At 45.0% G+C, this 27,465-nt stretch overlaps 2 protein-coding genes across 2 annotated transcripts in view; one reads left to right on the plus strand and one right to left on the minus strand.

Moving 5' to 3' along the window:
• Positions 1-452: 452 nt before the first annotated feature.
• smarcal1 (SWI/SNF related, matrix associated, actin dependent regulator of chromatin, subfamily a-like 1) lies at positions 453-23,611 on the plus strand. Its single transcript, XM_080456981.1, has 17 exons — positions 453-1,302; positions 1,419-1,713; positions 1,844-1,894; positions 3,494-3,754; positions 3,864-3,914; positions 4,007-4,190; positions 4,753-4,903; positions 6,816-6,977; positions 7,181-7,246; positions 9,383-9,523; positions 10,736-10,954; positions 11,660-11,730; positions 12,001-12,103; positions 13,868-14,050; positions 21,555-21,655; positions 21,985-22,081; positions 23,317-23,611. The coding sequence occupies exons 1-17, from the start codon at positions 847-849 to the stop codon at positions 23,446-23,448; spliced, it is 2,724 nt and encodes a 907-aa protein (XP_080313107.1). The 5' UTR covers positions 453-846; the 3' UTR covers positions 23,449-23,611.
• Positions 23,612-23,985: 374 nt separating this feature from the next.
• Positions 23,986-27,465, minus strand: part of LOC308106008 (thioredoxin domain-containing protein 6-like) — a gene marked incomplete at its 5' end in the record, with an annotated part of 9,515 nt that continues 6,035 nt past the window's right edge. The window contains 7 exons of the mRNA XM_080457005.1: positions 23,986-24,122; positions 24,390-24,485; positions 24,608-24,679; positions 24,792-25,054; positions 25,476-25,620; positions 25,780-25,931; positions 26,441-26,545. Of these exons, the coding sequence (XP_080313131.1) occupies positions 24,049-24,122; positions 24,390-24,485; positions 24,608-24,679; positions 24,792-25,054; positions 25,476-25,620; positions 25,780-25,931; positions 26,441-26,545 (907 nt within the window). The 3' untranslated portion in view covers positions 23,986-24,048. The remainder of the gene's footprint in view (positions 24,123-24,389; positions 24,486-24,607; positions 24,680-24,791; positions 25,055-25,475; positions 25,621-25,779; positions 25,932-26,440; positions 26,546-27,465) is intronic.

Raw genomic sequence — 27,465 nt, forward strand, 5'->3', positions numbered from 1 at the left:
AACATGATGCTTAACACTAACGACATCTGGGCACCTCCATGTAAAATTGGCTATTTTGTCCAAAATGTTAAAAAATAAAATATTAAAAAAATGATTTCAAGTAAAGTAAAGTATACACGATTAGAACCTGCTTAAACATTCGACAATTAAGGTCTAATATTTCTACAATTTCTACAAATTGCGACAAAACCTGTATATCCAGTCAAGTTGGGGCATAAACAAGAAGTTTAAGGATAGAATTAAGTCTGATAATGATGTACCGTGCCTGTTCACATCATGTATACTTTACATTACTTAAGAGCATTTTTCAAATCATTTATTTTTAACATTTTGGACAAAATAGCCTATTTTACATCGAGGTGCCCAGATGTCCCTAGTGCCCACTTATCCTGTATCCCAGGCAACGCCTCCACGTGTCTTCTTGTTTTGAGACGTAGTTTCCTGCGCGGCAGAGCGCCATAGACCAGACACACTACTTGACTGTCAACTTTACGCGCAGTCAATAGTTATAGGTCTGTAATCGGCTTCAACAGATCCATACCACTCAAGCGGTTAGGTTTGTAAAGGAGGGATTGTTTATCTAATTTGCTGACGAAGACGTTTTACTGCTGACTGGGTGTTTTTTTCACTGGCTAAAGTGGCTATAGCCTGCTAGCCTCGCTAGCTGCTATCGTTAGCAGACCAAGCAGCAGAGACTTGGCTGCAGACTTTTCCTCTCACTGTCTTACTGCTGGCATTCAGTTTCAGCCTTAGATTTCCGCCACAACAACGTAACGTTAACATTATGTTTAAGCTAGTCAATCTGGGCTGCTGGGTCGTACACTTTGCTCATTCGATTATTAGCAAATGTATTGGGACGCCTGGACATTGAATCAGTGGGTAAGGTATTTGCAGGCTGACGCTACAGTATCTGCATGTAATTCAATAATGTCCGCTCAGTTGACTGAAGAACAGAAGCGAAAAATTGAGGAAAACAGACGTAAGGCTTTAGAGAGAAGAGCCCAAAGAGCAAATCAGACTGTCAACGACACCAGTCAGAAAATCTCAACAGGGTCCGCCACCAGTACCCCAGAATACTCCAACCACAATGTGCCAGCTTATCGTGACTCCTCTCATCAAAGAGGACCAGTTTCTACTTCAACTTCTGGACCAGTTTCTACTTCAACTTCTGGACCAGGGCAGTTTGTTCCTCCACTCAAAAGGAAATCACAGAGCCCTATCCACCAAAACCAAGACAAGCCCCAGCAGTTGTTCTCTGGTGTATGGAAGCAAAGTGAACAGAGTAACCCTGGTCCGAGACAGGTGAGAGAGGAACTGGAACTTATGAGACTGTATTCTATTAGTCATTTTCTTCTAGCACTAGCACTGATGGAGGACAAACTGTGTCTTTGATATTTTGCATTGTATTTTCCCCATAGATAAAAACGATAGACCCTCTTCCTCAGACAAAAATCCAACATGTGAACGTGAACATCCCTAGCATTACATCCAGTAGCTCTGCATTTTACAAACAAGGAAGTGCCAAACCTGCCCAAAGTCCCAGGACACAGCTTTCCTCAAAGCCTTCAACATTGAATGCTGTACTTGCTAAGAAGCCTGCCATCGCTGTGAGAGGGAAGTGTGTGCCTCACGCAGAGGGCCGCTTCAGAATAGAAGTGGGCTACCATGCAGAGCTCATCGCTGTGTTTAAAGCCATCCCTTCCAAGAGCTATGGTGAGTCACTGCCAAGTACCCATCAAGTGATTTGTATTTCAAATTGACCTCCTGCAACTGAAACCCCTGATGTTGATTTATTTTTCACACCAGATTGAAATCTTTTTAAATTTATTTATCTTCACTTTAGACCCTGCAACGAAAATGTGGAACTTTGGTCTGGAGGACTATCAGAAGCTAAGTATGTAATCCTATTTATGAATTGTCAAGATGAGTGAATTTAATTTTTCCACATTTCAATTATAGCGTCACTCTACATAGAGACGGTGTAATTATTATAAAGGTAGAATAGGGAGCTGTTGCCACCACCATGTCAGATTCTGGTACGTTTGCCTTTTTCCTAGTGCAGGTTCAAAGTCAGTGACAGTGGTCACTGGTCAGGGGTGAGACAACTGCCCCTCCCTCCCCCCGGCTACTGTCTTTGCTAGTAATAACAGCCTATTTACTAATGTAAGGACAGTCCTAAATGTGTTTATATGTGTATTTAAATGGGCAACATGCAAAACAAATATATATAACTTGATATAACTTGCGGTATTCACATGCAGGAAGCTCTGTTTCAGCATTAAGTCAACATAAGTGTAAAAATATGAATTATCATACTGAAATGCAGACAACAACACACCGCTCATTTTGAGTCCTGTTTCAGCTTGGAAGGCCTATCTGTGCCAGCCAATGAGAGAGCGAGAGATCATTCACCAAGATCTCTTCCTCATGAACAGACTGTGCCACTTTCAACTGATAATTCAAGTACAAGTTTGCTATGCTGCGACAAGTTGTACCATTGAAGTTTCCATGTTTCGCATGCATGCCATTACAGATGAATGAGCACCAGAGAAAATAGTGGGTTTACTGGGTCAGTAGTTTTTGGAGCACTTTTTTTTTTTTGCCTTTTGCTTTTACCCCTTTTTCTCCCCAATTTAGTCGTTATGCCAATAGATTCCTCCCCACACACATTTGTGTGTTGTTGTCGCTGCTGTCTCACCTGCCAGTGAGGAGCCCCCACCGGGAGGACCTAGAGCCATCATCTCACTCCTCCCGTCCAACACTCCCTGCTGATAGGTGCCGCCCCCATCCCGTAGGAATACATGCAGTGACAAATATCACCCTACCTGCCCGGTTTCCCTCCCCCGAACACAGGCTAATTGTGTTTGTGTAGACACTCGACAAAGCCAGATGTACCACGGTGGATTCGAACCCACAACCTCCACAGTGGTGGGCAGGCACTATACCACTACGAGCGCCTTGTTTTTGTAGTACTTTCATGTGCATTTATTTGTTGGTAATTTTGTCTCATAACTCCAAGTGAGTGGTCCTCAACTAACTCCTTTTTCCTGTCATTACTAGGGTTTGTATTGTATTATTTGTAATGTAATACACTTTGACTTTACTATGAATTATCTGTGTGTTGAATAACAATGTATCTATCAGTAAGTATAAATAGAAACTGAAAGTAAGAAGTACTCATCGTTTCACTATATGTGTGCTGTATTTAGGCAAACTAGTATAGGTACTGTAATAACAAATGTACAGTAGCAACTATTGCATGAATCTGAGGGCATAACTAGTAACTTCATGGGACTGTCTCTACACGCCCCCCTGCAATGCTGTAGCACCTCACCACAGGGTCGCGCTTATCACCTTGTATTAGCTTATTCTACTCTTATGGATTAAAGGGGCCTTCAAAACTAACAAGGATTTTGATTATGAATGTTGCAATGCTTTATGTCCCTTTTTGGTATTGCCGTATGTCAACTGCTCCTCCCTCTCCATGTTGTAGTGGAAGAAGCTGGCTCTATCTCATCAGTCTCCGTAAAACCTCTGGAGGGCATGGAGACGTTGGATATGGGTGCATCATCTATCCGCCCTCGTGACGGTGCAGCACTGGGAGCGCTGCTGAAGCTGTGTAAAGGCTGGCAGAAACCTGGAGCCACTGTCCAGGGTCAGTGCGGTCTGGTGTCTCCATCCCAATTTGAAGTTGACATTGGCTACCACGTTGATGTCATAGCAGCTTTCAAGCAGATGCCATCCAAAAACTATGGTAAAAGATTCTTGGATTATATTGTATGCCAACTTTATTTGGTCCTTGTATGTATAGTTGAACTTGTGCTTGTACCAAAGCCTGATTTGGTGATTCTTGGTGCGCTTAGACATGAAGACAAGGAAGTGGAGCTTTTCATTGGAGGATTACAAAAGCCTGGGTGAGTAATATGCCTTTGTTATGCACATATTGTTTACCTGTGTTTGTTGCATTTGTCATCTTGTCTGAGCGCTCTGTGTTCCATATACCCAGTGGATGTCCTCAGTGGGATAGCGGCAGTGGAGGTGGAGCCTCTGCCCAGGGCGGTCATCCAGGCTTTCGCGGCCAGTTTTGACGGGACTCGGGCCAGATCGTTAGAGGTCCCTGAGGCAGACCTCTCCAGCATCGACCCCTCACTCACAAGCAGCCTCATGCCCTTCCAGAGGGTGGGAGTCAAGTAGGTGTATTCAGACAGTCATTAGTGCCTGCACTCTGTCCATGTAATTTATCTAGCTGCCTAATAGGTGCTTACGGTCAGGTCGTTTATGGTTTGCTCATTCATAGGGTTGGGGTGATCACAATTTTTAACAATCGATAAAGGGTAGCTCAGTTGGTAGAGCTCTCGCCTTTGGACCACAAGGAACGGTCTGATTTAAATATTTCTGGACAACCGCCAATCAGACCGACTTTTCACTCAGCCCCCAGTTTGAAGTTGATCGGTCGGATGGTTCTCGAGATACATTGGGGAGAGATACGCAGAGATTGTACACATTTCTAGAGAGATTATTAAATATTGTGTATGTAAAGTTGACATTCTGAGTGCAAAATAAACACGATAGTTGTTTGCCAAGTGTGCCATTTTACTAACGTCAACCTTAGAGGTCAGTGTGTGGCTTAATGTACTGTACTTTGTTTCTTTCGTGACACTGAAGTTGAGACATTGGTAGTGCTGAATCAGTATAGCTTTCATTTTACTGCTGTGATTTGCTGCCATCAGTATTCAGTGGTTGTGTCCATAGTTTTGCAGTGTTTAAGGAGGGCCGCCTCCTCCTGGCTGATGACATGGGGCTGGGGAAGACGGTGCAGGCCATCTGCATCGCAGCCTACTACAAGAAGGAGTGGCCATTACTGGTTGTGGCTCCCTCGTCTGTGCGATTCACCTGGGCAGAGGTGAGAATCATTCTCTCAGATCATCTAGTTGATCTCAGTCCTGTGAAGTAAGGAATTGGGTGAAACTAGAAAAAGGTCCCACCAGGTCAGGTTGGTTATTGTGGGACAGCAATGTTCGGAATTCAGTCATGACTATAGACATAATGTGTACCGATTTGCGTGATGTTTGGACAAAATGTGCACAAGTAATGTTTTTCAAAAATCGGCCTCCTGGTGGCACTATAATAGGCCAATGTGAAAAGGGTGGCATTTCTTCCTCTGCCTTTCACGGCAATCGGATGCTGCGTTCATGATTTGAGGCATTTTGTTCAAGCGAACCACTCCTGCAAACTTTAGATGCCAATCTTAGCCAATTAGGATGGAATATGAAAAATCGGACATATAATGTGTACCGATTTGCGTGATGTTTGGACGAAATCTGTAGGAGTAACGTCAAAATATGTGTTTTGCAAAAATCGTCCTCCTGGTGGCACTATAACAGGCCGATGTGAAAAATCTGGGGCAGAGGCTCTGCTCTGGCCTACAGGGAGTGTGTGTGCACAGTTTCACGTCAATCGGGCCAACGGTGTCGGAGATTAGCTGTACACAGACAGACGGACGCACACACAGACGGACGGGCAGGGGCGAAATCATAGTCTCGGCCACGCCTTTGGCCTGGTGGAGACAATAATAATATATATACCTCAGATTTATACAGTGCCTCTCTAAGTAATCAAAGTCTGTTTACATGGGAAAATTGCCACCACCTGAGATTGTTTTTGAGGTATTAGACTCTATCATATTCTTTCTATTTGAACTGGACGGATGCCGTTAGTATTAAATCAACAGACACTCTTAAGGGTACCGTTTCAATCTACCTCTCAGCGCCGCCTGTATTTGAGGAATTTGAATGCCATCCCCAAAGACTGGTGGCACTCTGATGGGTAATTTATCTTCAAGAGAGAAGACGGCAGTATTGAATTTCATGCATCTATTTCTTTGTCTCAAGGGTGCACTTGGTAATTTGAACCATGAATCACTTGTTTGGTTGTAGACACTGACATTTTAAGCTGTTTGTTTTTTTATTTATTTGTTCTGCTGCTTTGTTGATCGTGTCTTTTCCCCAAGATAATTTTTACCTGACTTGAGATCTTAAGTATTTTGTTTATTATTGTTGAAACCCTGTGTGCCTCAGCTCTAACCCCCCCCCCCCCCTTTTCTCCTTGTACTCTCGAGTTCTCTTCCACTGTCTCTCATTTCTCACACTTTTATCTCAGATTCTATTAATCCCTGTTTAATGAGCAGCTACACCAGCCGCATATTTTCAAACACATTACATTGGACTTCTTTCTACTGACAAATGGATACAGTCTGTCCTCTAAATAGGTTCCCTGCATCGGATCCAATCCCCCCAATCAAGGCCTAGGATCAGAGAGGAGAGTCTAAACTGACATCTCTCTGGCTGGCATCTTATCTGCATTGTTGTTTTGCATTTAGCCAGATATACTCCAAAGGACGTGAGCTGTAACGGAGTGAGTTAAAGCCAGGTTGACAGGCGAGTGGAGAGCAGGGAAGTGAATTGTCAGAATGATTTGGGACACTGTTTCTTCTTTTTTCACTACATGATTGGCTGTGTGTAGAAATGGAAACACTGTGACATAAGATGGGCTGAGTCTAAAGTGTAATCTTTGCATCAGCTGTCACTAACATTTATTAAATTAGTTTCTGTGGCATTAAAAATCTACTACAATTTTCACATATTGTATCAGATTATTAGTTGTCAGCACAATATTCAGCTGAATATTCACCCCCACTGTTGACAGCATAAGGTGCAGTAGTATCTTTAAAACTCTTATTAGCCACATGAACCCTAGTGTTCCAATTCTGGGCATGGCATGATAGACTAACATTCTGCAAAAATGTCTGTCTGTAGGCCTTCAGACGGTGGCTTCCCTCTGTGAGTCCAGCCAGCATTAATGTGGTGGTGAAGGCCAAGGACAACTTGCGTGCCGGTTTGGTCAACATCACCAGCTATGATCTCCTCAGCAGGATGGACAAGCAGCAGACAACCAATCCCTTTAATGTTCTAATCATGGTTAGTGGGTGACTGTGTGGTTGGTCTACATGGCTAGTTCTCCACTCAGAATTTTTAGTTTTTAGAAATACAGAATGAATTTACATCAGTCGATTCATTAGGTGATTGGTATTAGCAAATGATGAAAACGAATGAACTGATAAATAATACTATGTTTTATTGTATATGTGACAGAGGGAACATGTTTATGTTATACTATGCAGGATGAATCCCACTTTCTGAAGAACATGAAGACTGCCCGCTGTAAAGCAGCATTGCCACTACTAAAGGTACTTTTTGCTTTTTATTGATTTGATCACATTAAAGTGTGACTGATGTTGGACTTCGGTAGAACCTTATGTTTGTATGATGACTGGCAAAAGATTGTTGGTCTTCTTTGTCTGTGGTCTCAAAATCACACTTTCTGTGCATAAAGGAAATGCAAACAAAGTGGATTCTGCCAATATGTAAAAATCTAATCCTGGTATTTAATTTGGGGAATGTGAAATGATTCATATATTACCCTTGCCAGGGGTGGGGAACCTACTTAGACATTTGAGTTTACACTGGAAACTAGCTGCCACTTCATTAGTCAGGTTGGTAGCTGCTGGTTACAATACAGAAGCAATAGGGGACACTGATAAATTCCTGTTAAATTCAGCATCTATTACAAACTCCTCCTTCTCACCTACAAATGTCAAAACGCCCTGGCTCCACAGTACCTCTCAGGCCTCCTCCATAAACTGACTCTGTCATGGAACCTGCGGTCCAAAGACTTGGACCTCCTCTCTGTCCCCAAAACAAACAAGCGAACCTTGGGGGACAGAGCCTTCAGTGGGGCAGCCCCCACCCTGTGGAACTCTCTCCCAATAGGGATTCGCCATGCTCCAACACTGGACTCTTTAAAGCATACCACATATACGTAGGCTCTAAGGTTCGATTTCCGAGACCTTTGCTGCCTGTCACTCCCCGTCCGTCTCTCCCTGTTTCCTGTCACTCTAAAATGTACTATCCAAGGAAGAAAATCCCCCCCAAAAATTCTATATATATATATATATATATATATATATATATATATATATATATATATATATATATATAAAAAGCAATAGGAATTGAAGCTTTTTGAAAATTATATAGCACATTATGTGCTATAGCAATAAAAAAGTTGCATTCATAAGCAATGAATCCCAAGCAGTAGCGCTACGCTGTTTGGAGAGTGTAGAAAACTGAAAAACTGTTTAATCATTCTGCTTTTTATTAGCGTTTGAGTTGGAAATATTCACCTTTACTACTAACAACGAGACACCTGACGCTTCCCTCTGCAGTGCACACCTTCCTGTATATAGAGACCAATGTTCTCTGAAAAATATTGCATTTAATCCTCGCATCTCCCTCAGGCTGTGCCTGTGTTATATTTACTTGGGGAGTAGCTGATGTGTGCGTCTACTACCCAGACCCAGAACCTTATCAAACTGAGTATTTACCTTAATGTGTGAACGCATCTGAAACAGACATTCAAACAGTACATTTATGTAAGGAATCTTGGTGTCTTCTCAGGCACTTCTTTGAATTTACAAACAAGTCTGTCTTCTGGTTCACTACTGGGCATTTTATCTTAAGAATATGAAATCGGTTAGGAATCTCTATAACAACAACCCATCATTTCCAATACTTTGAAGGCATGGTTTATTACTTGAAAACTTGTGGGGAGGTCTAATTTAAACCCTCTACTCGGTCCAAATCAAGTTCCTGGCTGGTTCCATTTCTGGCTTCCCACCAGGCATGATAGACAGTGAGTTTAGTATTTGGACTTCCCAGGTGATAAAAAAAAACATGGGTGATTTACATGACGGTTCCTCACTTTTATCATTACATTTCTTTTTCCAATGGAAACAAGTCTGTAGCCAAATTATCCACGATGTGGATTAAATAACCAGATGATAACACAAAATCTGCTGTGTGACCCTTATCATGTGTTGACCCAAAACTGATTGAGTGATATTAAAAGAATCCACAAGTCATAAGAGCTCTTTGACCATGCAGGTTTTACTGAGCAACAGATATGAAGGTTAAAATCCCCTACAGTCAACAGTTTAGTAGAGTGAGTGGCCATAAATGATATGTGGTCTGTACACTAATCCACATAGGACAAGTAGTGACAATCTTAAAAAAGTCTACCTCAAAAGTAGAGTATGCATAGCTCTGAATTTAAAACTGGGTTTAAAAACAGTGGATATAATCACCTCCTGGCATTCTGGCAACAGTAGCTGCTCCCACAATGCCCAAGGTTTACCTGGGCATTGTAAGTAAGATATCAGCCACAGCCAAAATGTATCTGAATCTGATGGTATTCATTTCAACGCCCTTCTACCTTAACTGTAGACTCACTAACCAGTGTATCGATTCGAATTTTCCGTCCTCAGGCAGCGAAGAGAGTGATCCTTCTATCTGGGACTCCTGCCATGTCCAGACCCTCTGAGCTCTACACGCAGATCCTGGCTGTCAACCCGACCCTCTTCCCACGCTTTCATGAATTTGGGGTGCGCTACTGCAGTGCCAAACAGGTACCTGGATAGTTCACCCCCAAAATGACTTATTTTCTATCGATTACTCACCCCTTCGAGACTTGAATGACCGGAACCTACCGGGCCGCTGGTCATCAAATTATTGGCTTAGGAATGCGACAAAAACAAAAAAATATCCATGAAGTCAAGTCTCCACGGGGTGACTAATCGATAGAAAAAAAGTCATTGTTTGGGTGAACTATCCCTTTAAGCCCTCGGCATGCAACGCCTCTCTTGATTGTAATACTTAATATCTGGCCTCCTGTCAAGAGACCTGCGACCACACAGAAGAATGTTAGGTGTGGAATTAGCTCTTATTTTTTCTTCCAGCTCGCTTACACGGTAGGGTCTACATTACACTGATGGAGTTGTATGTACACATACTGTAAGGGATAACATTTCAGATTGCTGCCAGACACATGACACGGGAGAAGCATTGATATTTTTATTGTTAGTACTTTATCTAGCTACAGTCAATGGATGTACTGTGTGTACTGTAGTATTTATGTATTTAATTAAAAAAATTAAGTATAACATTACATTTCAGAACACGTCCCCTTTAGTGATATTTCTCTAAATGTATTTCTCCTCACTTGTTGTCTTCATTGCTTGAGCGGGCACCCATTTAATTTGCTCTCTAGGCATTTATGTAGAGTGTTTTTTAATTGGCTTACTGCTCTTGCATTTGCATGGGTTTTGGATGGAGGGAAGCTGTGATATTTGTAATCAGTCCTTTTCCTCCTAATGAATCGATGCCCTCTTCGAAGATAAAGGCACACACCACCGCCAGTCCCTCTCTTTCTCTTCTATTCTGTCCACTAATCCTCCCTCCTATCCTCCCTGCAGTCCTACTCCAACCATCTCTAGTAATCATTCTGTTCTTCATCTGTCTTTTCCCCCTTTATGTCCACCCTTTTGTCCATTCTTCCCTACGTCTTCCCCTATTTGTTCCCCCTTTCATTAACTTTTTTTGTCCACCATATATATCTTTGTCTTTTTTTCATCTGGGGTAGCTGCCTGGATACCGTGTCATCCTCATCATTGCAACATCCCGCTTCAATACCTGAATCAGCTTCCTGTCTCTCTATGTTTAGCTGTCGAATTAAAGGAAAAACTGTATAAATAAAAACAGAATCCGTGTAAAAACAACCCCTCAGTCCTTGTCTCTGTGTCCCCCTACATCCACTCCTTGCGCCATACTCTCCTCTTCAGCTGGCCTGGGGCTGGGACTACTCAGGTTCATCTAACCTCGGGGAGCTGAAGCTGTTGCTGGACGAGAGTCTGATGCTGCGCCGCCTCAAGTCTGAAGTTCTCTCCCAGCTACCCGCCAAGCAGCGCAAAGTTGTCACGGTGACCATAGATGGAGTAAACACACGCACCAAGGCTGCCCTCTCAGCAGCAGCTAAGGAGCTGGTCAAGGGACAAGGCAATGTGAGTTTACATTGACTTCGAACAGTAGATATGGAAAACATGGACAAATGGACATGGAATTTGGAAAATTGCACACACCAAGCAAGCCCAGAAAGTTTTATGAGAAGTGAATGCATATTATGCAGACACTTTGTGTGATATGATTAATTTTTTAACTCATTTGGTGTTTAATATTTAAGTTTAACATCAGTCTTCGCTGCTACTAGAATAATAAGTTAAGGGTGACGGTATACAGTATGTAGGGCACATGGGTGGTGCGGTGGTTAATTACTAAATTGGGGAGAAAAGGGGGCAAATAAAAATAAAAGTGTGAAAGTATAACAAATTTCTTGATAAAAAATACTGATAAACATTGATAATTGAAATTGTGCTGTTTGTAATGTCATACAATATAATCACAAAATATCTAAATATATCTTACAATCAAAGTATCATGGTTTTCTTAAAAAGGTGAATTGTTATGGAGGGGAGAGAGAGCCTTGATGTCCACAAATTGATACATCTACAACATGACTGCTTTAAAAGCAACCTGGAATATTTGAGAGAAGATTACCTTTTAAATGTTTATATATATAAACATACACAAGTGCATAGTTGACCTTGAGTGTGCATTATCGCAGTGCTCTTAACTAATGGCAACTTTATTGAATCATCAAACAAAATTTTGGGTCAATTCTTATCGCATGTTCTTTATCTCTCTTTTAGAAGACGAAAGAGAAGGAAGCCCTCCTCGTCTTCTATAACCACACGGCTGAAGCAAAGATACCAGCCATACTGTGCGTAAATCATTCCTAAGGTGGAACAGCAAGTTAGATCGGCATAGATTTCATAAAGGCATTTTTTTTGTCTTTGATGACATTAGTCTTTCAGTCATTAGATATGTTTTGTGTACTCTTAATAATGACTGTGGTTCTCTACACAATACAATCCGTAGTGTTAATTTAACTGGTTCATTTGCTTTGATTTAAAAACTCTTCCTAGTTAAATGAACACTTGGATTTTTACTTTGTATTGAATGTAGTGTTGTAATTTTGTATCATTATTAGGGAGTACATCGTAGACATGCTGGAGTGTGGAAGGGAGAAGTTTCTTGTTTTTGCCCATCATAAGATCATCCTGGACAACATCACCAGTGAACTGGTTAAAAAGGTACAGTAACAGTTCAAATATGAAATACTTTATTTCTTTGCCACATCAGGCAGAAGCAGGTACATCTTCAGGGTAAGAGACTTTGCTGTGTTACAGGGATTGACTGTGCTAGCTCCAACTTTGTGGCAAGTCTCCATTTTGAGCTTGGTTGGTGGTGCATGACTCTGGGATTTCTGGAGGCCACTCTCAGTGCTGCCAAGTACTAAGGAGTCAAATAAAATGATCAGGTCTTAGGTGAACAGCGTTGGTCACTCACTATACAAAACTATACAACTCTGTCTTGAAATCGGCTGTCATAATATGGTAGTGGTTTTCACACTATATGATTGATCGCCGACAAGGGATCACACACTGCAAGATTTCACCAGGATGCGATCCAGACCCAATACATTTTGTTATTCCAATTCATTCTAATATTTTTTTAAATCTCATATTTATTGCTTATTGTCTTTCATGTTTGTTCTATTTGATGAGGGCAACTGTAATTTTCCTCGGCGGTCAATAAAGTAGGCTAATTTATTTTCTATTCTATTATTTTACATTCTATTGTAGGCTATTCTATTGTATTCCTTCCGCATCACCAGCGTTTGTCTGTTCACAAAAACGCGTAAGGTTCCTGTGATATGTGCGCGAGATTGAGACAGGACGCTAATGATTTTCTAAAAATGTTCTGTGTCTCTCTCTCTCCGCACGCGCACACACACACACACACACACACACACACACACACACACACACACACACACACACACACACCTACTGTAGGCCCTATAGATTCTAATCAGTTATGATAACTATGTGTCAAATAGGCTCTATCAAATGACTTCTTAAACTGTAGGCTATTTACATTCTCCACATTACCGTAGTCACAGACAGCAGAACACTTGGTATTTTCCGCTCCTTTGTCTTATTTTTACGCAAATATAACACTGTATGATTAATTAATTTGTGCCTCTTCATTTGCATTATTAAGATCGCGTGGGTCGAGGAGACTGATTATTCTAACTTTTAGCCTAATGAATGTCAACCAACTTATTTCAGTGTGCAATGCAATTCATAGGCATTTACTCGACAAAGGAATTATATCCCCTCATACCTGCAACCCATATAAAAAAGAATAAAACCCTATGGCTGCAACAGAGAAGTAGTGGACGTATTTCAGACGTTTTCATAATAACACTATGTTGCACAGCGTCTGGACTTTCCTGGTCCATGCTGCTGATTCAAACAATTTATCGTAGTGTAGCTAACTACCGTATATTTAATACTGCAATATCAACATTGCTTTACCAATTTTTGTAACATATAGTACTTTTTGCTACTACAGATTATTTCTAAACCTTTCAGAAATCGGTACACATTGGAGTCATGTGATAGTCATTCTGATTATTCATATTCTATTCCGATTGGCCTTCCAAAGTTTAATGGAGGGACCATAACTAGAAAATCAAAAGTTAAACCGTATGTTGTATAAACGCTATTTCCCCCCTCTGCTTCATCTGGTCTTGACGGCTCAAAGCCACGACTTATACAGCCCTGTCTAGGCAACCCAGCCTGGCAGAAATATGTACTCCGCAGAGCACCCCTTTCTAGTTTTAGTTCTGTATTTAAAAATATATATTTAGAGTAGCCAATTATTTTTTACCCGTAGGGCCTTCGTCCTACTCCTCCCGCCCAACACTTCCTGCTGACAGGTTATGTATTAAATTTGATTGATACAATTATAACCGATCAACACTTGTGATTGTCACATCTCTTCCACAGAACATCAGTTACATCCGCATCGACGGGACCACTCCGTCAGCTGATCGGCAGCAGCTGTGTGAGAAGTTTCAGCATTGTGCAGGCTGTTGTGTGGCTGTGCTATCCATCACAGCAGCCAACATGGGTATAACCCTGCACTCTGCTGACCTAGTGGTTTTTGCAGAGCTCTTTTGGAACCCAGGGGTAAGGCAAGACATGAGAAGACCTTCCCGAATATATGATTCACTTTGTTAAAATGTTTTCATTATTATGCTTTCACAGCATATAATCCATTTTACGCTGACTGTACCACTCTGCCTGCCTTCCGTTCTATTATTATAAGTCTTCGATATTGGATGTGATAAAACTCAGGGTTACGGATGTAACCCCGGTTTCTTTAGAATTCGGAGTAACATACTCACTATGGGATATCAGCGCCCCCTGGCGTTGATGCAGAGCTACATACCATAAACTCCCGGGCCATTCATTGGCTGAGAAGGGTATGTCACGTGTCCGGTAGACCGGAAGAGGTATAAAACCTCTTGCGTGACGTGGCTCATCCTCTTTAACACGCTTCCTGCATGCAGATGCACACAAACAGGGGTGTTAGGTGAGTATGTTACTCCGAATTCTAAAGAAACCGGGGTTACATCCGTAACCCTGAGTTTCTTGTCTAATTCTCCGTAACATACTCACTATGGGATACATAAACCCCCCTGGGGCTTATAGCCATACCGAATCTCAGGTCCGCACGCCCCCTAGCCATAAGGCCCCGTCCCCCTGGACGTGACCTTCGGCCTCACGGGCGCCCCAGCCCTCCGGGCCGGGGTGCGGTATATAATTGAAAGAAAAGGACCCTGACAGACCAAGTCTGCCTATTCATCTAATGAACAGACACAAGTCTGACCCATAAGTGAAAACAAGGAAACAGGGCCTCCTCCCCTGGAAACCTACCAACGGTGGTTCCGAGGGGACTCAAGAGAAGGAAGGTAGAGAAGGGAAAAAAGGCAGGTTACACAAAAGACCTGCCTAACCTCCCCTACCCTAAGTAGAAACAGCCGCTATGTCCAGTACAGCGTGCGCCACTGACGCTGCCACATCCAGGCTGTAGAAAGCCGCAAAAGTCGATGGAGACGACCAGTCTGCGGCCGCGCACACCTCCTGGACCGACATTTCCCTGGAGAGGGCCCAGGAAGTAGCCACGCCTCTAGTAGAGTGAGCCTTCAGTCCTTCTGGAACTGGAGCGCCACTACTGACGTAGACCAGCCTAATGGCATCCACACTCCATCTAGAAAGCGTCGCCTTAGTCACTGCCTTCCTCCGACCATCTGGGCCGAAGGAGACAAAAAGTTGCGACGACGACCGGCCGACCGCCGTCCTCTGGCAGTAGAGCCTCAACGCCCTCACTGGGCAGAGACAGTGCAGCCGCCTATCCTCTGCCGAAGCGAAAGGAGGCGGATGAAAAACTCAGCTCAACCGGTGTCTGGGTCACCATTCCGTTCTTGGGAACAAACGCCATGTTGGGCTTAACCAAACCCTGCTGTCGTCTCCCAAGAACCTCATGCACTCCGAACTTACTGAGAGCGCATGTATGTCGCTGACCCGTGTAGCTGTAGTGAAAACAACCACAAGAACCGTTTCGAGACTAACGATCTCCAGATCCATAGAGTGAAAAGGCTCGAACGGTGGGAGGCAAAGCGCCCCCAGCACCACCGCCAGGTCCCAGGCCGGGAACAGAGGCCTAGAGACCGGCCTGGCCCGCCTGGCACCGTTCATAAAACTACGCACCAGCGGATGTCGGCCAACCGTCATGTCATCGAAACCCACGTGACAAGCGGAAATGGCCGCCTGGTACACCTTAACCGTCGAGAAAACCAGACCTTGGTTCAATTTGTCCTGCAAGAACATGAGGATGCTGCGTACCGAGGCCCGGAAGGCCTCAACCGGCGGTGACTGACCCAGACACCATGACACGAACAGGTTCCACCTGTCGTCGTACGCAGACCTCGTGGAAAGGGCCCTCGCCCCCTGGATGGTAGCTACCACCTCAGGGGGCAGGCCATAAGAAGTCAAGGTCTCCCCCTCACGGGCCAAGCCCACCGGTCTAGGTCCTGAGGTTGCTTGTGGAAAATTCCGACCCCTGCCTGCCGTAGCAGATCTCTGATCGGGGGGAGGGCCCAGGGCTCGTTGTAGAGGAGAGGATTATTCCTAACCTCCATGCGCCCCACGCCAGTGCCACTAGTGGCACTGACAGTCCGTGGAGTCTGACAAGTTGAGAGGACCAACTCCAGTGACGGGAATGCATAAAGCAGTTCAGTCGGCCAACCTGGCCCAGATCTGGCTTGTTATCTCCGGAGGAGAGGCCAATCTGCGTACCAAAAAATGCCCCTGGACAACAGAGTCGCTCCACTGTCCAGGAGGCCCGGTACCTGTGAGGCTCTGGTTGACGTAAGGCGCGCGTCGCACCACAGCGTCAGATCGCCAGCTAGCCTGTCCAACACTGGAGAGGCCAGGCCTCCCTGCTTTTTGGCATAGCACACGGTCGTGGTGTTGTCGGTTCCGATCAGGACATGACAACCTCAGGTGGACGGGGCTCCAAGAGCCCACATCCACCTCCGGGGAAAAAAGGTCACACGTGGGGCTTGTCCAAACGAAACAGGTGTAAGGCCGAAGTCATGAGACCCGTCGCCTGCACGCATAGCCTGTATGTGACTTGTCGTCTCACGCGAGAAGACCCTAGGCCGAAACGCCGTCTATCCCGCCCGGGACAGACGCGCCGTGAGCCTGGTCTAGCCCAGCGAGATCCCCTATGAAGGTGGTCTGCTGAGACGGACCAAGACGCTCGACGGACGGTGACGGTGAAAAACCCCTCGACGTCAAGTGGGGAAACGGCCACGTCTGTGTGCCGCGCCACCTCCTGACTGTGGTGGATAGAAAGGAACGTGGAAATAAGCATTGAAAACAATGCTGGTCCACCCATCTCCTTACCGCACCGTCCGCAGAGAGGGTCATACACCAGTACAACCACAGTGTGTTGTTGTTGATCAGGGGAGCTGACCAGTACAACCACAGTGTGTCACTGCTGTACTGAAAAAACCCCTACACACACAGTGTACCACTGAAGTACCGGGATAGTAAAACAGTTCCGGACTGCAAACTCTCCAACAAGCTGCCTCAGCAAGCGAGTCAGGAGGGGCTCTGATGTCACCCAGTGCGGACAACGCACACGTTTCCAACTGGACCGGTGATGTCGCCACGTGATCCAGCGGACCCGCACATGCGGGGCCGTTAGAGACCGTGGAAGGGTAGCGGTGGAAGGTGGCCACCGTGGTGTTGCTTTAGCGGGGCTGGCTATGCGCTGCACCAAAAAACAACACTGCAATGTGTTGTTGTTAGTGAGGCCAGTTAGCCGCCAATCGAAGCAACAGTAGCCTGACTGGAGGTTCTGCAAACCTAGCAGCTAACAAGCTAGTCAAGGCTAAATCACCATGAGCCAAGAAACGTTGAGATCCGTTTCCAAGGGAACCGGTTTCTTGTGTGTGCGTCGCCATGGGGACCAAAGACGCTACTACTGGTGCTAGCAGCGCTAACCCTGTGTGCGTTGCCATGGGGACCAGCGACGCTGCCACTGCCGCCAGCGGTGCTAACCCTGAGGTGACCGCCCGAGGCAGTAGAGGTACTAACGGTCCGTTAGGACCCGGCGGGGTCACGTGACCGGTCACGGGGACCTTGCCTGACGTCAGCATCCGGTTTGTCCGCCAGCGCAGCCTGTCTGTTTCCATGGAAACCAACGGCGCTGTCACCCTGACAAACGGGGCCGTCCGAAGTAAGCCTACCTTGGCCGTCGCCCTCTCGTCTGAGCCCAAAGGCTCCGGACGGAGCGTCGACAAAGTCGTCCTCCCCTTAGGGAGTGCTTTGTCGCTCGTTAGTGGCGAACGAGGTCTGTAGTCCGTGAGGCATTACGGCAAAGGGGGCATCTGTCCCTCCAAAATGGCGGAGACAGAGGTCCGCTCTTTGACCCAAGTATTTATTGAGACCCTTCAGATTCAGAATGGGTCGTACCCCCCCCCCCTTCTTTTCCACCAGAAAATATTACGAATAGAAAACCAGTTGGTTCCGATTCATAGATAGTTCTCTGACTATGTTACTCTGAATTCTAAGGAAACCGGGGTTACAACGTAACCTCGCGTTTCTAGACAAATTCTTCGTAACATATTCACTATGGAGAGAGAGTGAACCCCCTCTCTCAGAGACATGGTTGCCTTATCCTCTGCATGAGAGGAACAACACCGTGTCCGACATAGGAGATTATATGCATAAGAGCACGTGGAAAACACACCAGTACAACCACAATGTGTTGTTGCGGATCAGGGGAGTTGATCAGTACAATCACAGTGTGTCACTGCTGTACTGAAAAACCCTGTACACACACAGTGTAACGCTGATGTACTGGGATAGTAAACAGAAGTATCGGAAGTAATTCTTTAATAGCGCCCAAGCTCAAGAGGAAGGAGACCTCCTCCCTCAGAGTATTGGCTGCTGGACCCCTTGCACGGGAAAACAATACTTTTTCTGTCACGGGGGGTTTTGTGGAGAAATGCAGCCTGAAACCCTTTAGTATTGTGAGCAATACCTAAGCATTCGGCTTGCAAACCTCCATTGCTTCACACACCGAGCGAGTGGGTTGGACGTGACGTCATCGGCCGCTCGGAGAGTGGGAGCGTTGCCATGGGGACCGTTTGTGTGGCCCTCGTTTAGTAGCGCTGGTAAGCCCTGGCCAACGGAGGACTCGGAGGAGTCACGTGATTGGCCACGGGAAAAAACCCCGGCGTCAGAATTAAGCCCATAGATATATACAGTGAAAACTAGATCACACCACTGGATATATATATGAGAAATCCTACCTTGGCCGTCACCAGAGTGTAGAAAAGAGAGTAACGTCACGCTTTGCTCTCGCCGCAAAGCGGGCCTCTATGGGCTATAGTTCCAACATTGGAACTATCTCATTGACGTAGACAGAGCACTTCCGCCTTCCATTCTCACAATGGGATTGACGCTACTGTCATTACTCTCTCCCTAACTTACTCTGGCCGCCGCCATCTTGTCTGGGCCCAAAGGCTCTGCACGGAGTGTCGACAAACCTCTAGGAGGTGCTTTGTCGCCCTCCAGCGGCGAACGTGAGGCGGTACGGCCAAGGGGTCATGTCTGACCGAAGTACTTCCGGTTCACAGTGGTGCTTGGGCACTTCCTGTGGGACGGATGCCTGTGAGGCGACAAAACCTTCCTCCCCGTAAGGGATGCTTCGTCGCTCGTTAAAGGCGAACGTGGCCTGCAAATCGTGAGGCGAGTACTTCCGGTTCACAGTGGTGCTTGGGCACTTCCTGTGGGACGGATGCCTGTGAGGCGACAAAACCTTCCTCCCCGTAGGGGACGCTTTGGCGAACGTGGCCTGCAAATCGTGAGGCGGTGCGGGAAAGGGGGCATCTGTCCCTCCAAAACGGCGGAGACAGAGGTCCGCTCTTTCTGACTCAAGGACTTCCGGTCCACAGTGGCGTTTCGCTGCGACCCGTGAGACGGAAGCCTGTGAGGCGAAAGGCAAAACCGACGTGACCCCATTCCACTGGCGCATTTGCGCCCTCTGGCGGACAGGGGTGATGTGGGTTTTTATATTACCTTATACATGCACAGATGTTATCCAACAATGTCTAGAACATCGGGTCTCGGGTGTTCTAGACAGTGTGGGCTTATGTAATTGAGAACGTCGATACATTTACATTACATGCACAGATATTATCCCATCAATGTCTGGGATACCGGAGTTCGGGCATCACAGACATTATGGGCTTATATACAGAGAGCATTGGAGCAGAGAAGCCCACGGTAGGGGACTCCACTGCTCCGCTGCTCTCAAGCCACGTGAAACAATGTCTAGAACATCGGGACTCGGGTGTTCTAGACAGTGTGGGCTTATGCAAATGAGAACGTTGATACATTTACATTACATGCACAGATATTATCCCATCAATGTCTGGGATACCGGAGTCCGGGCATCACAGACATTATGGGCTTATATACAGAGAGCATTGGAGCAGAGAAGCCCGCGGTAGGGGACTCCACTGCTCCGCTGCTCTCAAGCCACGTGAAAGAACGAGATCGTTTGTATCATGTAACACATTTATTTCTTTGGCAGAAAAAAAATTGTACTTTTAAACACACATTCGTTTCCACTAAACATGGCCTTCTGGCAGTCGAGGAGCCGTCCATCTTGTCCATCGAGGCCTGTAAAGCCACGGTCCTCTTCCCCAGCACGGCCGGGGGGGAGGGGGGGCTGAACCGGTCTGTGCACCGGTGATCTTCAGAAGCCCCCGAGGTTTGCTCGATACACAGAGTGAGAAGGCTAACAAGCTGGTGTTATCCTAGCGAGGCAAGCTAGGCTAGGACAACGCTGTTAATAACCTGTTGCATGGGTGTTAAGCCAACAAAACACTGCCTGACTAAGGCGACGTTAACCTAGCGAAGCAGCTAACGTAGCTAGTCTGGGCTAACTCACTCACGAGCTTCTGCCTCGTTCTCCCCTCGCCTATGCTGCCGTCGCCGGAGCCCCTTCGTTGTCTCCTGGCGACGCACCGCTGGCCCGGTACGCTTGCTGTGGCAGCGGAGTAGACGGCCGGGAAGAGGGGGAGGAAGTGCCGCTAGGTAGTTGCACCTGGGTGGTTCCCACAGACACGGTGCTAGCGGCTGCTGCAGTGCTGCGTAGCACGGCTTGTGTAGCAGCCTGGAGGTGCTGCGAGCGGGGGCTAACGCCGCTCGCAGCCGGGACTGCCGGAGGGCCCATTGTGGACTGTGAGCGCACGTGGTGGGCCCCACCACCCACGTTCCCTGGGCCGTGTTGCTGGATCCGCGACGACCGGGGACGAGACGTCGCTGCCTCCCGCAGCCAGGGCGCTGCCCTGGCTAAGCGGCTATCGAGGTGCAGCGTGGAGAACAGCGCAGTCCTCGCAGCGTCCCGGTGCATCTTGGAAATGCCTCGGCCCCGTAGAGACCGAGGCACGAGATGCAGAAACCATGAGGGTCATCCCCGGAGATCATCAAGCGGCAGAGCAGCAACACGCAGGGACGTGGAACCTCCATCTCGAGCTTATATACAGAGAGCATTGGAGCAGAGAAGCCCGCGGTAGGGGACTCCACTGCTCCGCTGCTCGAGCTGTTAGCTTTCAGCCGCAAGGCTAAGAGCGCGGAAAACTTGCTTTAGCAGTAAAAGAAAGAAAGAGAAGATAGCCGCGGGAGCGGAAATAATAAAACTTTTTTTTTTTATTTAATAGGAGGAAAACCCGTTGGTTAGTACAAGTACCACCGAGTGGGCTAAAGCTGGTTTCTGTCCTGATCAAAGTTACGTTTGTTATTATTAAGGTATGTCTTGAGCTGTTGCATCTGCCATGCAGAGAAGCGAAAGAGGATGAGCCACGTCACGCAAGAGGTTTTATACCTCTTCCGGTCTACCGGACACGTGACATACCCTTCTCAGCCAATGAATGGCCCGGGAGTTTATGGTATGTAGCTCTGCATCAACGCCAGGGGGCGCTGATATCCCATAGTGAGTATGTTACGGAGAATTAGACAAGAAACTGGAGATTGGTGGTTAAAATAAGTGACAGCTCAGTGCAGTTTCTTGGCATTGCTTAAAAGAATGAATGCTTTCCAACTGTAGGTCCTCATTCAGGCAGAGGATAGAGTGCACCGTATTGGACAGACCAGCAACGTGGATATTCATTACCTGGTGGCCAAAGGAACCGCTGATGATTACCTGTGGTACGTACTGTATCTGTCACTGGGACCTATGTTCCTACTGTGTATTAAAATCAATCTAAATGTGTTTGCCCTTTAGCTGTTATTTATCTGGGGAGTTTTTTTTTTCTCTGAGCAAGCATGTTGCTTCTGTCTTGAGTCAGATTCAAACACAATAATAACTGGGTCTTTCACAACATACTTCTGTTACGGACCACTGGGAAGGTTGGGGTTTGAGTTTGTATTGCACTGGCCTTTGCAACATCTCACTGGCTTTTCTTATGTTCTGTAATACAGTATGTTGTGATTTGTTGTACGTTGGTTGTAATTTTACAATGCATTTATTAATACAGGCCCATGATTCAGGAGAAGATGAACATCTTGGGGCAGGTGGGCCTGTCTGAGTCAAACTTATCAGAGAATGCAGAAAATGCCAGCTTCCATTCCAAGGTGGGCTATGTATACTGTAAAATTATTTTGTATAATGTTCAGTGGGCTTTACTGTATATTTGTAATTGGTATACTCATGACATAATTTGCTGGACTCTTGAATGAACAGTTAATATTCACAGTTAAAGTGAGGACCACAATTTGAGTCCAAAATCAAGGTCAAGGTTTTAGGCAAGGATCACAGCTCCATTGACTTCCATTATAAAATGTAAACATAATTTCAAAACCGATAAAACATATGTACTTCTGTGGCCTACTGGCAGCATGCATGCAAATTTTGTCACTGATCGGTTCAGCTGCGAGATTGTCTCCGGACACACTTACGCATACAGACACACAAACCCTAGTCTTTTTCAGAGCCACGCTGTAAAAAATATTATTGAATGAATTATCTTGAACTATCAAGACGCTAGCCGTCAGTGGTTCTGTCTGTGTCTGGAGAAAGTCTCCAAACCATTGGACCTATCGGTGCCAAACTTTATCAGACACCACTACTATTTTTTTCCGTTTTATACTGTTTGAAATATGTTTACATTTTATAGTGGAAGTCAATGGAGCTGTGATCCTCTCCTGAATGTAAACATTGAATATGTCATATCTAATGCATGACGTCATAGATGACTGACGTCACAGCCTGGCATGAAGTCAAAGATCCACATTGGAGCCATGCTGTTCCCATGTCGATCCCAAGTTCCACCTGATATGATTTTTTTTTACTAGGGTGATGCCCAATGGGAATGTGCACCACTCGGTTATGTTATACCTGTTGCAGTACCCATTGTCATGGGTAGTACCTTGGAAGCCTGCTTATGATGCGTTTAGAATGCATGCCCCTTCGGTTCTCTATATACTGACATAAAAGGGAGACAGACTGATTTGTGGATTTATAGACATTTCTTGACTTCCCACTCGGCACTGCACTCCCTCAGGTCCTCTGCAACACACACAGCAAGTTTGAATTTGGACAGTTCTCGTGAGGGAAAGCCAGGACACACACACACACACACGTAATTTCCGTGCATTTATAGATAGATAGATAGATAATATGGTATTCTATTTAAATTACTGCCATGCATGGGTGTCAGGTGGGATTGAAGTCCCTACAATACCAATATACTGTATTTGTGTAGTTGAACCTAGGTTATTTACTTAATTTAAGGGCCGTGCTAAAGATATACCTGTAGATTACTGGTCTGTTTTCATTGTCTCACAAGTTCTATTTGGGTTTTGCTCAGGATCCTAAGCAGAGGACCATCACAGAGATGTTCCAGAGGTCATTCACTGAGGATGAAGCCATGGATGAATCTGTTTTAATGGAGGCTTTTGATGACTGGGAGGACAGCCCCCCAGGAAGTGACACGCTATAGACTATTGTTGCCTGAGGCAGACATTTGTCTTTTGACATTTATTTTGACATTTATCATGACCGATGTTTTATTTTGAAAATGCCTTCACATATTTTAGTTGAATAAATAACAAAACTGTTTATTTTGCTTTTGTCTGAATAAATAAATACATCCGTAACTACAATTCAGTTCAGTGAGTTTTGTATCCAATGTTAACAGAACTCTGAGCTGTTTTTTTTTTTTTGGAATTAGAACTGAACAGCTCACAGTAGTTGGCCAAATTGGCAACAATCGATTCTTCTAACAAGGAAAGGCAAGTATAACTAAACTCCATAAAATGGTACAACATTTCTATGAGGGAGTACAGCTGGAGAAAAGTAGACCAGGAGAGAATGCAAAGCAAAAGAGATACCATAGGTAGATAACTAAACCGTGGTGACGAGAAAATTCAGGGAGCTTGACACGCACATTAGAGTGCGTGTCCACTCCTTTACTAATGTTGATAATCTCCACCATTTATGAAATGAGGCTTCACCGTCAGCTTTTTACTTTTTTTTACGTTTATTTTATGATCATTGTGGAACAGATTCAGTCTTCATTGCTGGGTTGCAGGGTTGTAATTTAGTCTTCGTGCTCTGGTTCTGGAGGCTCTGCTGCCGTAGGACTCAGAGGATTTGATTCCGGTGTCATGTCTCCTGTGATGTAAAGGGAATGATCATATGATATAATAACTTGTAATAAGCAGTACTATTTGCATACTACAGTACTATTAGGGTGAATTAAAAGCAGATTAGCCACTGATTTTGCATGTCTTGAATTGCTCATAGGACCAGCACAAGGAATGGAATCATTTTTTATTGGGGAATCGAGAAAATGTAAAGTTACAGTACTGACAAGTGAGTCCTAGGCTGCTGATCCAAGATCTAGAAAATGTTTGACACAAAAATACTGCGATGTCTTACCTTCACCATATTTGCTGCTATCGACACTGTGAATATCAGCAGCATCAACTCTCTCTGAGTCAGGAGAGGCCATCTCTGCTTGCTTGTGGTTGGTATCTGGAATGTCAGTGTTGAGAGACTTTTAGCAGTCTCCTAAGAATGCAAGGAATATAGTGCAGTTTCTGAGCTGTCATCGCTTTTTATACCCAGCATATCTTGATTTCCTAGCTGAATATTACCTGAAAATTCTCCAGTTGTAGATCTTGACAGTCTGAAATTCATGGCATCTGCAAAACTGTCATGTTGTATTCCTGAAGGAAAAATGGATCTCGGGTTAATGCAAAAGATAGGAAATTCTCCACTTAAAAGAAACTTACTGATATTAACTACTGCAGATGTACTGTATATTAGGTAAATGATTACCTAAAGGGGTGGTTTCAACCTCTCCATTGTTGTTGAGCCCTGCCTCTGAGCAGATGTCACCAAATACCATGTGGATCTTCTCCTCTGCATGCTGCTGACTGGAGGAACCATGAACAGCATTTTGTAGAATGCTGGAAGCAAAGCGGGCCCTCAGGGAGTTTGGGGCCATCTCTTTGGCCTGGTTAGGGTCTGTGGGGCCCATCATGGCCCTCCATTCCTCCACTGCATTCTCCTTGGTCAGGACCATCATTGTGCAGGGCCCACTGACACAGAGTTGGAAGGTAAACATACATCCTTAGAAATACACTGAGATGGTCTGAATCTGTTGCTACAATTAGAGGTCAACCTGAGCTGATGCCGAGTGAGAGTTTCTTAAACTGAAACTCCAAGCTGCACCCATCTCTCAGCCTGTTATGTCTGGACCGTTGTGTAACAACTCAGTGAAAGGGCCTAATCGGAGCTGAAGATACAGCGTTAAATCTAGATGCACAGTGGAAAAACAATGAAACAGAGATGGACTTTCTAGCCCCTTGCCTGGGGCTTCCTTGATTCTGAGCTGCAAAAACATTGCTGTTTAAAAGGTTGACTGCAGCTTGCAGCGGAAGTGGAATTTAAAGTAGGTCTACTGTTATGTGGTCGCTTTGGTCTGCTCTTCTTGGAGATTATGTCCAGACAGCAACTAACCGACACATGAACTCCACTAGCTGGCTGAAGAATGGCTCGTCTCTGTGCTCTTTATAGAACTCCTCAGCTATCTCCCTGGACAGAATGGTCTCCTTCAGGCAAGTTATGGAGAACCCTCCCCCACGGATCTCCTCTAGAATCGCTTCTGTCAGGAGGGGAGAGGAGGGGGAGGAGGCAGACAAAGAGGACATGAAATAACCAGTACTGTCATGAAGTTCATACTGTACATACTGTATCTGCTCTATTTATGCAGAGGCTAAGTGGATAGATTTGTTAACCAGCATAGTGCTTCCAGGCTGTGTACCTCGGTGTCCCTCCATGGCGTCTGGTTTGATTACAGCCAGGGTATGCTGCTTAGGGAAGAAGAATTCAATCCCTCTCTCTGCCTCTTCACTGCTTGCACTGCCATGCAGCTGGTTGATGGGCTCGTTCTCCACCACAAACTGAGCTCTTAGACTAGAGGGTCAGGGGATAGATGGGCACAAACACATTAGTGTGTAGAAGTCAACCTCCTCCCAAATATCTTAACCTCTCACAGGAGGTTTGAACGAGAATCATGTGACTATAGGCTTTTAACCACTTCTTTAACCCTATACTTTGTTAAACATCAAATAGTGAAAATAGCCAATCTACAAGCTCAGAATAGGGACACTAGGGTTCATGTGGTTAAACAGTTGATGCAGTGTTTTAAAATAGGATTATTGATTACAGTTATTGTTGCCTATTATTTATGTACAGTATTTACGTATTAGTTTATGGCTACCTTTCCAATGATGTATTTCATGATTTTAAATGACTGCAATGCCTATTTCAGAGTAGTACTGCCATGTGAGCAATAATAACAGTAAACCTAAAGTGCATTCGCAGCAGAGAAAGGCTGAAAGGCTTTCAAACATCTGCTTATCTGCCTATGACACAGCGATTTGTTTTCACTGATAGTGAGCTGTACCATTAAAATTACTCACCAATCAGGCTCCTCTTTGGCTTTGGTGATGTCAGCAGGACCAAGGATGTTCCTCCAATGATGGACGGCACCTACCCTGTTCAGAACTAGAGCCAGAACTGTACCACTACACACACACACACACACACACACACACACACACACACACACACACACACACACACACACACACACACACACACACACACACAGTAAATTGAGATTTTATGGATGGAACTATCTAGACAATCCCCTAGAACATAGTTTTCTCATACAATAATCATATTATTGATATGATATGTTGTAAAAAAAATAAATAGTGTGCAGTATAACGCTCTTATCAGTAGACTAAAATAGAGACATAGGTCTACAGACATCGACAATGAGCGAGGAGAGTCTCTCACGGCTTGCTCTCCTCTTTATCAAGAAAGGAGTAAATAAGAAAGAAAGTAAGTTCCATAATCCCAAAGCTGACGGAAGTATTTGCAGACTTTGTGCTGTGTATGCTCACACACACACACACACACACACACACACACACACACACACACACACACACACACACACACACACACACACACACACACACACACACACAGTGCAGCTCCGACAACCCGACGTGGAATGGTTGCCACCCACACAACCATGAGAAGTTGATGTTTAAGATGTTTGAGCAACCAGGATTGGAACATCGAACATGTCAATCTGCGTGCCAGTGGTATGAAGATGAGGACAGACGGTCTTTCCGTGTGTGTGTGTGTGTGTGTGTGTGTGTGTGTGTGTGACTGACTGACTGACTTTTCTTTAATTATATGTAGGATAGGATAAGCACTCATAAATACTCATAATGCTTCATAACAATAATCATAACACATTATAAAGCATTTTATAATTACTTATAGGGCCCTAGTGATTATAATACATAATACATGTAATTAATAATGCATTACAACTATAAGAATTATAATGCACTATAATCCTGGCCAAAAGAAAAAGTCAGTGAGTGTCCGGTAATTATGATGTATTATGATACTTGAAGGCTTTGTA

The sequence above is a fragment of the Gymnoscopelus braueri genome (assembly GCF_963280865.1).
Source record: "Gymnoscopelus braueri genome assembly, chromosome: 18".
NCBI classification, from domain to species: Eukaryota; Metazoa; Chordata; class Actinopteri; order Myctophiformes; family Myctophidae; genus Gymnoscopelus; species Gymnoscopelus braueri.